General features: G+C 39.4%; 1 protein-coding gene across 2 annotated transcripts; it reads right to left on the reverse strand.

Annotated features, from left to right (window-relative positions):
• Positions 1 to 2,551: 2,551 nt before the first annotated feature.
• LOC130184188 (tumor necrosis factor receptor superfamily member 6B-like) lies at positions 2,552 to 6,524 on the reverse strand. 2 transcript variants are annotated; one of them, XM_056400050.1, is made up of 4 exons: positions 5,952 to 6,524; positions 5,099 to 5,501; positions 4,083 to 4,265; positions 2,552 to 3,485 (listed from the first exon to the last, which is right to left on the reverse strand). In XM_056400050.1, exons 1-4 carry the CDS (start codon positions 6,018 to 6,020, stop codon positions 3,148 to 3,150), a joined length of 993 nt encoding a protein of 330 aa, XP_056256025.1. In that variant the 5' UTR covers positions 6,021 to 6,524; the 3' UTR covers positions 2,552 to 3,147. The 2 variants fall into 2 exon arrangements, with proteins under 2 accessions (XP_056256025.1, XP_056256024.1); XM_056400049.1 differs by lacking the exon at positions 5,952 to 6,524 and having other exon boundaries at positions 5,099 to 5,941.
• Positions 6,525 to 16,062: the final 9,538 nt, after the last annotated feature.

The following is a 16,062-nucleotide window of genomic DNA, read 5'->3' on the forward strand; positions in this document are numbered from 1 at the left end:
TTATGGCTATACAGCTAATGATACTACATCTATGAATTAGGTTTGATGATTAAATATTGCTATATTTCGACATCAACCCAGTCATGAGCAGAGTGTTAAGACCGGCCAACTGTGAGTTGTGCTGTAGCTGGAGACCCTCGGCTGGAACCCAGGTGGCTGTGGTTGCCATGGTTACCCTGGAGACGCAGGATCTAGGGGGATTCTCCTGGAGGCCGTGTCCCGTTATCACGATGACGGATTCTGCCGGTGTCTCAGCGGTTCAGCTCTGGTGGAGTTTGCCAGGAGACTTTCTGTCTCGGGCAATTTTGATTTCTGCTCGGCTTCTCTGCAGGAGGTCGTGCAGATGTTATCTGCTGGCGTCTCTTGTGGGTTGATGCAAAATAAACTCTAATGCTCTTCACTTTGTCTGGATAACTTTAGAGGAGACTGGCGTTGACCAGATGACTCTAAAGTTGTCAAAATCTTCAAAAAGGAAAACTTGATGATGATTAAAAGTTACAAAATTACTCTGAGGCTCTTCTGTTGCTTTGGTTCAGTTGGTCTTGACTTGGCTTATAAAAATAAAAGATCGCGCATGTAGATAAAAATCATGTTACTTGGAGCTTGTGGCAAAGAAAAATAAAAGACGCGAAAAGTGCAAAAATGACTAAGAGCCATGAGTTTGTGGCGAGCAGCTTAGAGCTAAGAGTTTCCATGGCTACAGAGCCGGGCTTTGAGCCGGGACTCTGAGCTTTGAGCAAAGTTCTCAGCTTCCAGTTTCTGCATCGTCTTCCTCCTTAGCATCTCGCCGAGTTTCTAACTTTTTCTCGTTTCTAACATGTCTGACCTCTTCTCACCTTTCAGGCTTTTCTGCACTTCTCTGACTTTGTGACTCTGTGTGAATTGATCACGACTGTTTTATCCCCTGGGGGCTGGCGCATGTTTCAGGGGCGTCACCCATCCTCTCCTGTGTTTCCACTTGGAGAAGAGAGTAATTTTCCACTGAACTTTAGAATAATTTAATTCTATAGTTTACTTATAAACTCGCACATCCTTCTTCCACCATGACCACAAAACATTAAATGGAATAACATAAAACTACTTGCACTAATAATAGCAGAGAGGAGTAATAGGAGTGTTGATTTCATATTACATCCTTCAAACCTGGAATTACTCATGATACAAGTGGTTAATTGATCAAACAAAAATATAAACATTTCCCAAAGCTAATAGTCTATAAATGTGGATTACACAGCAGTTCTTTGACTGTAATAATAATAATATGCACATTCTGGATGTCATGTAGTGTGTGTTACCTCGTGTGAAGGATGCTGACAGTATGGTCACATGAAGGACATTGTCTTAAAATCTACATGTTACATTTCAAACATTCTATGGGATAGAAGTTTGGGATTAAACTATTACATAGGAACATCTCATGAGTTACAGAACAGTTAGATATTTAATTTTACATTCATCCTTTGATCTGTGTCTGTGAAGAAAGTTCTGCTGGTCACTACCCAGGACTGGAATGTGGGTTGTAGTTTATGACTCTTATCTAGAGAGGGACAGAGGAAGGGAGGTTGGTGTGTGTGTTCATGCATGGCACAGAGAGGCCATGATTCACACCTTAATATTAATCAGTCCTTTTGGTGTTACTTTTCTATATAAGAAACAATCAAATATCATTAAACAGAGTCTTTTTTCATTACAAACTGGAGATTTTGCCTATATTCTCCAGTTGCCTGGTGTTCACTGGTTGATCCTCTGGAGCTGACCCTTTGACCTTTGGTCCGGTCCTGTGTCTCTCTGGCATGCTAAAAGCATGGACTGTTTGTGGGAGAAGGGTCCTTTGTGACTCTTCCCACCATCAAACTATCAAATTGATAGGAAACAGAGACAAAGTGTCAATTGTGGATCCGTAACTCTGCATGTCCTTATAATGAACTTCCTTAATGGCTTGTGACTGATGCCAGGCCAGGTGTGTACACTACAATAAACATAACTGCAAGGGGGAGCACTTGTGGCTCACCTGATTGTACACTGAGAGTGTGTGCCATAAAGGCTTAGTTCTAACCACAGCAGGGATTGATGCGTGGAAAGCGAGTCTGTTTCTTCATTATGTTCCTTCACGGTCACTACCATTCAGAAGGAATCCTCTCTGGATTCTGGATTTAGACACACTTTTAAGACCTTTTATTGACTATAATTATTAATGTCCACCGATCCTGACTTGATTTATATCTGTATTTTTGTTGTGTTTTTGTTCTTTAAGCTTAATGTTTTTTATGATAAAATATATGAATAAATTAAAGGAAAAAAAAACAGTTGTCATTGGTTTTGTGTTCATTTTTATTTGATTGCATTCAAAGCAGCCACACATGACCCAACTTCACTTTTATATTTATAAAAATAATGGCTAAAAAAAGCTCCACTACCATGCCCTCTTACCTCGTTCATATAAATAGCAAAATAAATTAAGATCTCACATGTTCACATGTTATGCCATTACACAAAAGGAAACCTTTGGAATTAACAAGACCGGTGCCACATAGACATAGGAAGAGGTAGATATAGGCCAACACTTTTTATATTTTAAAGGGTAATACCGGTGGTTTTCAAAATTTAATTTTGAGTGTCAGTTGTGCAGGTTCTCTGTCTGTTTTCACTCACAGAAATGAAATACAAGAATTTTGTGCTTTGGAGTACATCACTTGTTGCGGTTAGTACTAATACAATTAGGCACTGAAACGTCAGGTACGATACTTCCTGGTAATCACCTCACCTGAAATGAAGTGTCCTCCAAAACATTTGTTTCATTGCATAGTTTCCAATAAGATGTATTTATAATTTTGTTTTGTTACACAGGACAGCAGGTAATTTCAAGTTCAGCAAATCCATGAAGTTTAGATTGTTTGGTCCATTTTTTGAGGAAAAAAATAAAAACTGGAGGCTCTGAGACAGGAGGAGTGTTAGTATTAAGTAGATGCAGATAGAAATAAATGAACTTTTCCTCTCAATGACTGGTATTCTCCTTTAACTAATGCAAAAAGTACTAAAGCCTGTATTAACAGTGCATCTCAAACATCAATTTTTGAACTACACAAAAATGAACACTGGACCAGTCAAACTCTTTGGTTGCTATAACAAGACACTTTCTACCTTGTCCTACTCTGACACTATAATTACAACCTCATTCCCAAAAGTGCACAGCTCCTTCAGATTAGAGTCGATTCTGTGCAGCTTATTCTGTAGTCTCTCCCCAATGTTGTTTGCTCCTACTTTCATCAGTATTGCTGGAAGCTGCCGAATCTGCTTTGCCGTGGCAGAAGCAACCCACATGTTGATCCGCACATTAGCATCTGAGAAGCTGAGTGTTGAGGTTCCTTCCTGTTTTTTGCCATCCTCGGAGGGCAGGTTGTGCACGAGACGACGCAGCCGCTTGATGGACATTTTGTGGTGGAGGAAGAATGCCGGGATGATATCTTTGAGGTAGTTGGCACCGTCTGCAAGAAATAAAGATGATAATAAATCAGCAAATGATGAGGAGACACAAAAAGACTTTGGCCTGATGCCAAGACAGAAACAAGTATTTCAGCTCTAGAAAAAGCAGAGCCATTCCTGTTTTGACTAAATGGAAAACTGAAAGAAAAACATCTAATACTCTTAAAGCCATGTCAGGTGAAGGTCGTGGGTGGTTTCCAGTCAAATGACCTTGGTTGAGAAGTGAAATTGTAAGTGCGATAGCAACATTTTAATGATCATATTTGGTGGCAGGTGTAATGCAGGATCACTGTAAGTGGGTGGACTTTGAAATCTGGCACATCAGAGGGTCTTTGAACACAGTTTTGGAAAATATCTGTGTATAACTGACATTAATTTAGACAAAAAAAAAGTGAATAAGTCACAACAATGATATATCTTCAGTAAGTTTAAATTCTTTGTTGGTTGACGCAAAATATCCATCAACACGACATGCTGCATGTGTTCTTCCTGCTTTTTGAGCTGTGTGAAGTATATTTGGCCCACAAATGGACTGAACAGTGACAAGTCAAACCACAGATGTAGCCAACAACATCACATAGGGTGGACAGTGATCTTACCTGTGGCTCTGAGGTCTCCGCAGCTCACGCACACGCTGTCGTGCCAGCTGGAGCCCTTCAGCGCCACCACCAGCCCCGCAGCATCGCAGCTCATGTGCTCTGCGCAGCTCAGCACAGCAGAGACGTCCTCGGAGTAGGTGCCATCGGGACAAATGTGGCAGACTGTGTCCGCGTTAGCCGTACCTGGAGGAGACGTGCATTTGTTTCAGCTGATGGATATGAACCAGTGTTTTCCTGATCAGTAACAAAAACCTCTTCTTACTTTAAAACAACAAAACCTCACAGGGTCTATCTTTCCATCCAACTAATGAAATGTAATTTGCAAATACAATACATGCTGACCAAAACCAGCAAAAGAACCAAAACAGTGTCTTAGTGTCCTGCAGAGCACCAAACTCATATCTAAGAGAAATGACCCAGAGTCAGGTGTCTGTTAAGGGGCATAATTCCAGCCAGTTTTGCTGCTGTGTAAAAAAAACAAAAAAAACACTGTAAATATAAATATTGCCTCTGCGGGGCGGTAGACTACAGTCTAAAAACACCCCCCCTCATTCAATCTTTAATATCCATGACATCCTGCTATAGTGCAGTGTGGTTACATCCATTTAAGCTCATCTCTGTGGTTCTCCACGTACAACCTTGAAAGTCATGGAAGCACAAGCCAAAGAAAGGCGGCCTCGCCACTGGAGCTGAAGGTCCCTATGAGTGAATTCGACTGATTATATCTGCCCTTTCCTGTACTAATCTTTAATATATTCAGATTTTAGGTCTTTTAGTGGGTTATAGCTGCCAATAATAGACGAATAACAAGGCTGTCTCCATGGTAACACCATGAGTTCAGCTGCTGTAGAGCTCAGCTGATATGAGTTTATGTTAATGTTCCAGTTTGAAGGTGAATAAAACTAAATGAGGGAAACATGCTACCGGATACTGACACTGTGCTAATCCCGAATCCTACATGAAGAGGTCCGAAGCTTTTGGACCTGTTCTGATGGTTCTGACTTCCAGTAGCTTACCTATGCTCAGCACTCCCTGTCCGGACGGACACTCGCTGTGGCGGATGCACATTTCGTACTTGGTCTTGTAGTAGTATCCCTGTTTACATTCGCACTGGCAGTTGCTGTCAGCGGAACAAGCCGCTTTCACTACCTGGTTGTGGCCACACACGTCGCAACGCAGGCACTTTTCGATGTGGTTCCACAGCTCCGTGAACGAGCCCTTCGGACACGGCGCGCACTCGCTCTTGTGCGTCGACGTGCAGCGTGTGCGCAGGAAAGTACCGGGCGGGCAGCGATCGCACTCCAGCTGCATCCCGGTGACCGGGTCGGTCTGTTTGAAGGTGAGGACCGGCGCTGCGACGCTGCCGACACCAGCGGTGCACACTGACAGCAGCATCAGCGAGAGGAGCGGGAAGAGCATCTGGAAGGAAGGAGGACACCAGGAAAGGAAAGGAGGAAAAACAGTTATACGAGGAACAACCGTGAAATATAACACAACGATGAAACAAGGAGAAATATCATAAAAACAAGAAAAAACAAGAAAACACAAGGACATGCCCAACTGGTGTCACAGCTGTAAGAGGTTTGTCAAAAATTTGTAAATACTGAGTAAAACGCTAAAAACAAAATATAAATTACATCCCAGTTCGGACTTTTCATTCTGCCAATTTCCGGTTAAATATCATATTGATGTGATAAAAAAACAAAAACAAAAAAACGCCCTGAATCTTCAAAAAATGTCTGAAATAAAAAAAATAATGAAGAAATAGCCTCCGTGTCTCAGTAGTCAGTAGCTGTGCTGAGACATGCAGTCAGGTAATTTCAAGAATAAAACAGCCTGCCAGCCTCACACTCCCGCTTCCCGACCTACCATCATAAATATGTGTCTGCTGTTGCAGGCTGCAGTGGTCTGAAGATGAATCTCTCTCAACCTCCCCATCTCTATTTATTACTGCAGCTCTGACGTGCTTCCATTATAGACTAACAATCAGAAAAAAACCCTTTCTAGATTTCTCGAGAACACAGTTGCCTCATCATGGCATTGGCATGTAGAATTTTAGTCATCCCCATGTAATTGGACTAAAAGATTTTTCTAAAGTGCAGGATTAGAGGAGAAGTACAGACCTCTGATAGTAGGCCCTAATGACTACTGTGCTATTATCATATAATTTTGTGTTAATTATTTCCCTGAATTTTAGACTAAACATCCTCATATTAAACTTCACCCATTCCAATAAGGAGCAGATCAGAATTTCATTTAATGTTCATATCCCAGTTGATCTTAAGATTTTTTAACTAAAGAAAGGAAGAAAGAAAGAAAAGATAACATCAAGGTTCAGCATTTAGTTTTTTTTAATTCACTTTGAGTGAATTGAGTGAATATATATAGCACAAATATTACAGAGTGGTGGTACAAGTCATACATACACACACACACACACACACACACACACACACACACACACACACACATATACATAGCCTGTATATATATATATATATATATATATATACACACACACACATATACATAGCCTGTATATATGTATATATGTATATACACATGACTGGACTTGACCACCATATATGTATATCTCTACAAATCCCATGTAAATCCTGTAGCTGTCACTAGAGGGAGAACGTGAGAGAGAGAGAAAAAAGAGGACCCCTCTTCCCCCCTCCACTCCTTTCCTTTCGTTTCATTCATAAATTTCTTTTCATTCATAAATTTGTCTTTCTCTTCTCCTCAGATGCTCTGAGCTCCTGTTTGTTTAACTGTAGGAGAGACCTGAAACAAAAATGCTTCCCAGCACTGTAGGGTCACAATTCCTGATGATCTATATCATCTAGAAACATGACACAAGATAAAAGACAAAATATTAAAATTTTTAAAACTGTACGTTTTGTTTGATTTATTATTGTTGTTGGGGTTTTTTTTTGTCTTTTTATTTTGTGCTCTATAGTAATCTATAAAAAAAATCAGTAACTAGAGATGATGATGGTTATTACAATGCACCTGGTCTCTCATTTAAAAAGCACAAAGCCAGATGATGAAATGATAACTTACGATAAAATCATTCCTGAGTCATCCTTACAGCTGTGACCCTAGTATCTACTAGAGGGAAACTCTTCAGATATGAATATCAAACTATTTCATAGTTATTCAGAAATTTGATCATGAGCCCAGATGTGGGGTCTAAAAAGCAGCAGATGAAGGTATCTATTTACTCAGTCATAGTTCGGGGCAAAGGTCGGTAAACAGGCCATTGATTAACAATTAGGCAAACAGATTTTTTTGGCAAGTCACCGAAAAACAGTCAGAAGTCACGAACAGTTCCCAACTGGTTCTTTTTTGTGTGTTTTTCTTGGACAAAGCACATAACAACTGTTTGTTTTGGACATACTGAGGAGACATTAGTCTTCTCTCAAAGATATTAAGATAAAAAAAAAATAGAAAATAGAAAGCATCTCTTCATCTTTTTCCACCCTCCATTTCCTTTGAAATGTAAGGGTGGGAGTGAGGTGACAGGAGAAGGTGGGAACACACTAAGAGCAACTGCCAGGTATTTATTGTTCTGTTTTCTGTGCACTCCTACTCCAAAAATAAGGAACTGTTTATGAAATGCATTTCACAGGGATAATGCAATTCAACATAGTTTCAAAACAGGGCATGAAACTAATGTGTTGGGTTTCTACATGTACAACGTAATTAAAACAGTCAATAGCAAAAACAGCACAAAACAGATAACAACTGATAATATCCGACCATTAGCTGCAACAACAACAACACAACAAGCAGCAAATAGTCAAACAAAGACAATTAACAACAGATACAATTACCTAGAAATTAGTACAGCTGTGGTTTGCTTTTAGCATAACTTAACCTTTGTTGTGAAGGAATCTAAATCTGGGGTTTATTTGATTTCAGTTGGTAATTTGATCCAGAGAGGAACTGATTGACAATTGACAATTGATTGTCTAAATCTAGATCCATGATGTGATATTGTGCAGTTGCCTTTGGATACATCTGGAGAGAGACTCTGGAGCTCAACTGCTGATACATTTTTAAACTAATTTGAGGAAGCAAAGATGAATAACACTCTCAGAACTAAGTAGATTGTATCTTTTCAGTATGTGACAGTGATGCTGTTGGACAGGCTTTTTCTCCATTATTTTCAGGGCCTGACTGTATGATCAAGTCTGACTGTAGATGGTGACGCTTGAGCCAATACTGCGATACAATATGAACTAGTTGTATGCCTCTGCCACTCAGACTAGCTTCAGATTACGTGCCTCCAGAATCATATAAATTGAAATTCTGTCATAAAAAGTGTTTTCTGAGGTCACAGTGACCATGACCTTTGACCTTTGACCACCAAAGGCACATCAGTTTGTGGAGTTATCGCGTTCACAAGGCCAAAATCATGTTTTGGGAGGTCACCACGCCCTTGACCTTTAACCTTTGACCCACCCAAAATCGTGGCGGTACTGAGATATTGTGTCCATGAGAATGGGATGGACGGACGGATGAACATACAGACAGCCGGACAACACGAAAATAGCTCTGGCTGTCGACAGCGTGGAGGTGTGAAAATGTGAGAAAAGAAAAAGTGATATCGGGATGTTAAAATGGTTTGAGCGGGTGGAATTGTGAAGCTTTGTGTTTTCAAATTATGTATCAGTTGTCGAGGTTAGTGAGGATTCAACCAGGTGCTGTCTTAACTGTAAAGGGAACAAACCACCCTGAAACTTCCCTTTAGGATGACTTCATGTATCCATCACCCTCACAGCAGGTATTCAAGCTGCAGCTCAAACTCTTGTGCTGTTTTTAAGCTGTCAGTTTTCATTCATTTGGTAGATAATAGGCCATCAAATAATGAGGTTTAGTTTCACATATATTGCTGGAAGTTTAAAAGCCCTGCTGCATGTGTTCAATTTAGACTCTTGGAGATATACACTGTTGCTCATAAAATTGGAATACATTTTTTTTACCTCTTTCCATGAAATGATTGTGACAATGTGATTAATTTAATTTCACCTGAGTAATTGGGACAGATAATGTAATCATTGCACCTGGTCAAAAGTGATTACTGATGCAGTTAAATAGGAATAAACAGAGGATTGTGTCTGAAAACAAAATTATTCCAACTTCATGGGCAACAGTATATTATAATTACAGACAATGATGCTGTCAGAATCATGTGAAAAAGGCTACAATGAGCTCCATGTGCAGCAGGTCTGTCCTAAAGTGTCAGATTTCGCATTCGTTTGTCTAAACGCACATCTGCACTTCACCAAAATGACAACAGTCTTTAACTCGGAGAAGCTGTGAAAGTTCAGCAGCACTCTCCCTCATCCTGTCCCCCTGCCTCAGGATCACTAACACTCATGATAAACTGACTGCTGACACCTTATGGACAAAAATTATTACTGCTTTTATTTTCAGATGTGAGTAAGTCATTTTAATAAATGTAAGACATTTGTATAAAATTATCTAACAGTGCAATAAGTCACAAACATAAGATATTTTATATTTTTTTGATCGATCAGAATGATTCCTGCTGCGTACATACGTGGCCTGGCATCAGTCACAAGCCCTTAAGGAAGTTCATTATAAGGACATGCAGAGTTTCGGATCCACAATTGACACTTTGCGACTATTTCCACCATCAAACTATCAGATTGATAGGAAACAGAGACAAAGGACCCCTCTCCCACAAACAGTCCATGCTTTTAGCATGTCAGAGAGACACAGAACCGGACCAAAGGTCAAAGGGTCAGCTCCAGAGGATCAACCAGTGGACACCAGGCAACTGGAGAATATAGACAAAATCTCCAATTTGTAACAATAAGACTCTGTCTAATGATATTTGATTGTTTCTTATATAGAAAAGTAACACCAAAAGGACTGATTAACACTAAGGTGTGAATCATGGCCTCTCTGTGCCATGCATGAACACACACACACACACACACACACACACACATGCACACACACACACCAACCTCCCTTCCTCTGTCCCTCTCTAGATAAGAGTCATAAACTACAACCCACTTTCTAGTCCTGGGTAGTGAGCAGCAGAACTCTCTTCACAGACACAGATCAAAGGATGAATGTAAAATTAAATATCTAACTGTTCTGTAACTCATGAGATTTTCCTATGCAATAGTTTAATCCCAAACTTCTATCCCATTGAATGTTTGAAATGTAACATGTAGATTTTAAGACAATGTCCTTCATATTGTTGTTTGACCAATTAACCACTGGTATCATAATTTATTCCAGGTTTGAAGGATGTAATATGAAATCAACACTCCTATTACTCCTCTCTGCTATTATTAGTGCAAGTAGTTTTATGTTATTTCATTTAATGTTTTGTGGTCATGGTGGAAGAAGGATGTGCGAGTTTATAAGTAAACTATAGAATTAAATTATTCTAAAGTTCAGTGGAAAATTACTCTCTTCTCCAAGTGGAAACACAGGAGAAGATGGGTGACGCCCCTGAAACATGCGCCAGCCCCCAGGGGATAAAACAGTCGTGATCAATTCACACATGGCTAAGTCAGGTCAGAAGCCCCGAAGGTCAGTTCAGAATCCAGAAACCAGAAGAGAAAGAAAAGTCAGAGAAACGATGCAGAAACTGGAAGCTGAGATCTTTGCTCAAAGCTCAGAGTCCCGGCTCAAAGCCCGGCTCTGTAGCCATGGAAACTCTTAGCTCTAAGCTGCTCGCCACAAACTCATGGCTCTTAGTCATTTTTGCACTTTTCGCGTCTTTTATTTTTCTTTTGCCACAAGCTACAAGTAACATGATTTTTATCTACATGCGCGATCTTTTATTTTTATAAGCCAAGTCAAGACCAACTGAACCAAAACAACAGAAGAGCCTCAGAGTAATTTTGTAACTTTTAATCATCATCAAGTTTTCCTTTTTGAAGATTTTGACAACTTTAGAGTCATCTGGTCAACGCCAGTCTCCTCTAAAGTTATCCAGACAAAGTGAAGAGCATTAGAGTTTATTTTGCATCAACCCACAAGAGACACCAGCAGATAACATCTGCACGACCGCCTGCAGAGAAGCTGAGCAGAAATCAAGAGAGCCCGAGACAGAAAGTCTCCTGGCAAACTCCACCAGAGCTGAACCGCTGAGACACCGGCAGAATCCGTCATCGTGATAACGGGACACGGCCTCCAGGAGAATCCACCTAGACCCCGCGTCTCCAGGGTAACCATGGCAACCACAGCCGCCTGGGTTCCAGCCGAGGGTCTCCAGCTACAGCGCAACTCACAGTTGGCCGGTCTTAACACTCTGCACGTGACTGGGTTGATGTCGAAATATAGCAATATTTAATCATCAAACCTAATTCATAGATGTAGTATCATTAGCTGTATAGCCATAACATATTCCTTCCCACCATTGCCAACTCATCACACTGCTCATTCATTATTATTTTCATCTTTATGATTATTACACCTTGCATTTACTCTGTACATAGTAGTTTAGTTAGGTAACTCCTTTATTTACACCCAGTTGTTGTCCTGTTGTATTCTTTTGACGTAGAGACTGGAGATCCATTGAATCGAGAAGTCATGGCTTCCGATATGAGATTGATAAATTTGGCAATGAAGTAATTCATTGTTGTCCTCCTAGAGGACTGGTGCCCCATTTCAACGAGAGTAAACCCTAAAATATGGCTTAACGCTACAGTAGTTACTGAAGAGTTTCATATCTCTTGGAAGTTTAGTGGCTCAGCGAGCTACATTTTCATGGTTTCATTGTGGTAAAGTATTACATTTAGTAATATACATATACATATACATATATACATATTATTTTTGAAACACCTATAAAAGGAAGGAGAGGAGGATTGTGGAGGAGATGTAGTTATATTGTTCAGTTTCGCTCATATCTTAAATGAGTAACATGATAATGGAGGTTAGGTCAAAATAATTGTCACAATCTGACTTTTTAATTCACCTTGAGACTTGTTTCCAGCTCAGTTATTTGCCTCTCCATCCTCACACCTGTTTCCACTCATCAGCCCTGCAGGCACTCCAGCTCTCCCCACCTGCAACTGCATCAACCTAGGACTACATATACCAGTTTACTCCCTTTGTTTACTTTACTTAAAGGTCCTATATTTGAAATTTTCCTGTGTTTTATTTGAAGCAAAGAAGATAACGCTTTACAGGCAGCGCCAATGGTATAAAATGGGATACACTTCCTGTCTCCTAAATGGGCATGGTGGTGATTGCTTCTTCATGTTAAAATATAACAAGACAATACAACTCTAGATACAGGATGAATTTGCACCCGCTGGTCTCCTAATGGGGGCAGGGAGGTTGCAAAACCCACGTGACACTGGAAACATTCTACATGAAGCATACATTTAAACGGATATTGGATTGTTTTCGGTGGGCGTCTTTTAAAAGTGTCTAAAATATGTTTTTTCTCTCAGCCCCGTGCACAGCAACACATCGCTCTGCCACTCTGGTGGCTTTCCTAACTGGGAGCGCGGTAATCATAATCTACTGCAGGCAATGTACCGACTATATATAGCTCACACAGCCCCACGTCAAAAACCCCTACCCATCCCTTTAATTCTAACTATAAAGCTCAGTCTTAACCCTCAAACAGCCATATAAACTTGTGTGGTTCAGCATTTTGGTCCAGCAAACTGGGAGCCAAACCATAAGTATCTCTGGATCTCTGGATTCTGCAGGGACGTCATCGTGCGTCAGCAATGAAAAACAAAAGATGTGGAGTGTTCTGGAAAAAGCTTTTGCCTGGAAGAAACTCACACCTTCCACCTCACCTCAGATTTAATCAGAACAGTTTGGCGATAACTCAGCATCTCAGTAACACCTTGATGAAACCTCTTCTAATTTGGCACAAATATTAACTCAAACTAATTAGATTTTAATAGTTAAAGGTCAAAGGTCACGGTGACCTCACAAAACACCTTTTAGCCATAATTCAATTATAATTACACAGCGATTATGACAAAATTTCACACAAATGGTTCATATTTTATATGACTCCAGATGTGTGTCCAACAATGGCTCAATGTCAGAGCCCAAACTATACTGAAAAGTGTGGAGTAGAGTCTCTGCTTCTCCAACAACAAACTACAGTCATTAATAGTCCAAACAATACTAACAGGGTCTCATACAACATCTTTTTTAGTCCCCTGCAGCATTTTGTATGAAGCAGAATAGACCTGTGCATGACCCCGGGAAGAGAAGTCGTGTCTATGCTGACAGATGAGGGAGAACCAAATAAACACTGATCAATTCGCTAGCATTTGTAAAGAAGCACTTTTGCAACCCTGAGAGACAAGATTGTTTATTTTTCTGTTGTTTACTTCCTGCAGCTCTCTGTTACACAGCAACTGTTTTTTCTCTTTTTTTTCTTTGAATTTTTAGTTTTCCCCTTCCCACATCCTCCCAAACTTTCACTCCGACCGTCATCCACTTCCATCTTTTTCTTGGCCTGGCTTCTAATCTTTCAGCTGAACCAGTGGGAATAGTGCTACAGGAGTGGTTTTAGAAAGTGGCTGCAGTCTGGAACGACACTCTCAACTGTGGTCAAGCCTGAGTCATGGAAACACGGATTGTGTCAAAATCTCTCTCCCACCCAACAGAGGAAAATCAGTTCTTCGAACATTTGCTGTTGCAATTTCGTTAACAAGCCATAAGTTCAACATGAGGAAGTGAACACATTTCATCCACTGAGAAATTAAAGATCACAAATCAAAATGATGCAGCCATATTTGCTTACATTACCACCCAAACCTTTTGAACATTAACTATGTTAAACACAAACACTGGTGTTGGGGGTCTGGCGCACAGTAAGCATTCCAGTTCATGTTCAAGTGTTAGGCATACATACTGTTGACACAAAGCTAAACAAAGCTTAAGTTGAAGTTTTAATTTGAGATCTGGAAAAAGGGATAAATGATGAACTGCAAACTTAAGGCATTTCTTTTTTTAAAAGTTATTTTTGGGAGGGATTTATGTCGTTCTTTGAAAAGGAAAGTGGAGGAAGAAACATGCAGTAAGGGTTCCAGTCGCCAGGGGTCAAACCAAGGATCTGCTGCTCTGCTTATTGTTTCTGTGACCATTTGTACTAAGAAATAAAAATCAAGTTTAGGGCCGGTAATGGCAAATAAAAAGAAAAAAGAAAGAAAACATGATGGGAAACACATATTGTCGTCACTGAAAAGACTGTTTTCAATGGAAAATACTGTATTAACATGATATTTATAGCCTACCTTAAGTTGTCCCCTGGGACTCAAATCCCAAATAAACACAAAACAAATAGACCCTTTAACGTGGAGGAATAAAATAGATCCTGTCTGAGGGGTTTTCCAAAAAGCAACCACTCATCTGTGAAGGCAGTTTTTACTACTCATAACACATGTTTTATCCTAATGCACTGTTTACCACTAGTGTTTTCATCAAAGAGCGGGGCAGGAACCACTTTGTGATGTCAAACTGTAGATGTGCGTGCAGCTTGTGCAATTAGCCATGCCTGAATCCTAGCCTTCAGGTAATGAGAGATTTTATGAGGCTAACAACATATTTTTCCTGGCAGAGTAAATTGACTGAGGATGTGAGTGGGAGGCAATTCAGTGTCCGCTTTGATGCTGAACATCAGATATTAGTAGATGCAGTGTTGGGTATAGAGGAACCAAAGGGACAGAGAAAATACATACATTTAAATTAAAAAAAATTATGATAATAGATTAACACATATTTAAATTGTTTACAAATTCTCTCTCTTTCCCTCTCTTTATTTTTATTCCCTATTTTTTTTTATCTGCATTCATTATTTTTATTGATTTCAGATTAAATGAATAAACTGGATGTACTGTAATTAAATACATACTGTATGTAAATAACAAAAAAGGAAATTAATGAATTGAGTAGAAAGAAAACCTGGAAGAATATCAATACTGAAAAACAATAATTTGGAAAGAAATGGAAAAGGAAATAAATGAATAGAGAAATTGAATAAATACAGAGATTAATCGGAAAATGAATAAGGAAAAAAAATATACAGAAATAAAGAAATCAATAAATACAGAAAAATATAATGTAAATATAAGACATTTGTTTACTAATTTGTCTAAATATACATTTTCCTAATTCAGATTTTTCTTTCTTTTTTTCAAAAATTATTGTGTATATTTACACATTTCCTGTGTGTCTTCTAGGCCTCCACAGCGGTTTCCAAAATTGTAAACATAAAGCAGATGTTGTTTAACTGACAACAAATGATACTTCTTTAAACTTCTGCTGTATTTTTGGTACTTTTATCCTACAGCTACTGTCACTTTTCAACAAACGCCTAAAAGTTGTTCATGCTTTACAATATGATTAGTCAGTCTGGTTTTTTGACCTGTTACTGTATGTATTTTCTAGTCCATTAAGATCCACAGATGGAGCCCTGCTAATACCAGGCCCCAGCCTATGACAATAGATGACTGGGCTTTTGATATCAAAGCCATATGGTTTTATTGCTATTTATTTGCTCCTTGTCATTTAATTGTTTTAACTTCCTCTGTGCTCTTTTTGCCATGTCTGGTTTAATTTCTTTTTGTGTTTATTATTATTATTTATTATTGTTATTATTATTATTATTACTGCCCCTATACAAAAATCCATCAACACAGTAAAGCACAGTGAGGACTGTTCATAATGACAACTTTCTATATTAAAATGCACACTTGCAAAAAAAAAAAAAAAAACTGCTGCTGCTGACAGATTATAACGATCGGCTCACACGACTTTACCTCATGAGCGTATGAGTCGTCTATGAGTCCACGCATGTTGGACATTGGTCTTTTGGCTTGACTTGCTTTCTCACACACACTCGCACTTAGTCACTCAGATACACATAAAAATACATTTCCAAGAGGAGTTTCACCTTAAACGACTGTTGTGACAAGGGCTACATGAGCACAGCACTATAAATGCA

The sequence above is a fragment of the Seriola aureovittata genome, chromosome 16 (assembly GCF_021018895.1).
Source record: "Seriola aureovittata isolate HTS-2021-v1 ecotype China chromosome 16, ASM2101889v1, whole genome shotgun sequence".
NCBI classification, from domain to species: Eukaryota; Metazoa; Chordata; class Actinopteri; order Carangiformes; family Carangidae; genus Seriola; species Seriola aureovittata.

Excerpts from the sequence above, each read along its gene's own strand:
- LOC130184188 (XM_056400049.1), bottom strand. The coding sequence starts at position 5,636 with ATGTCCTTGTGTTTTCTTGTTTTTTCTTGTTTTTATGATATTTCTCCT. Across the intron at positions 4,266-5,098 it reads ACAGGGAGTGCTGAGCATAG|GTACGGCTAACGCGGACACA; the intron begins GTAAGCTACTGG and ends CGTCTCCTCCAG. Across the intron at positions 3,486-4,082 it reads CGGAGACCTCAGAGCCACAG|ACGGTGCCAACTACCTCAAA; the intron begins GTAAGATCACTG and ends TATTTCTTGCAG.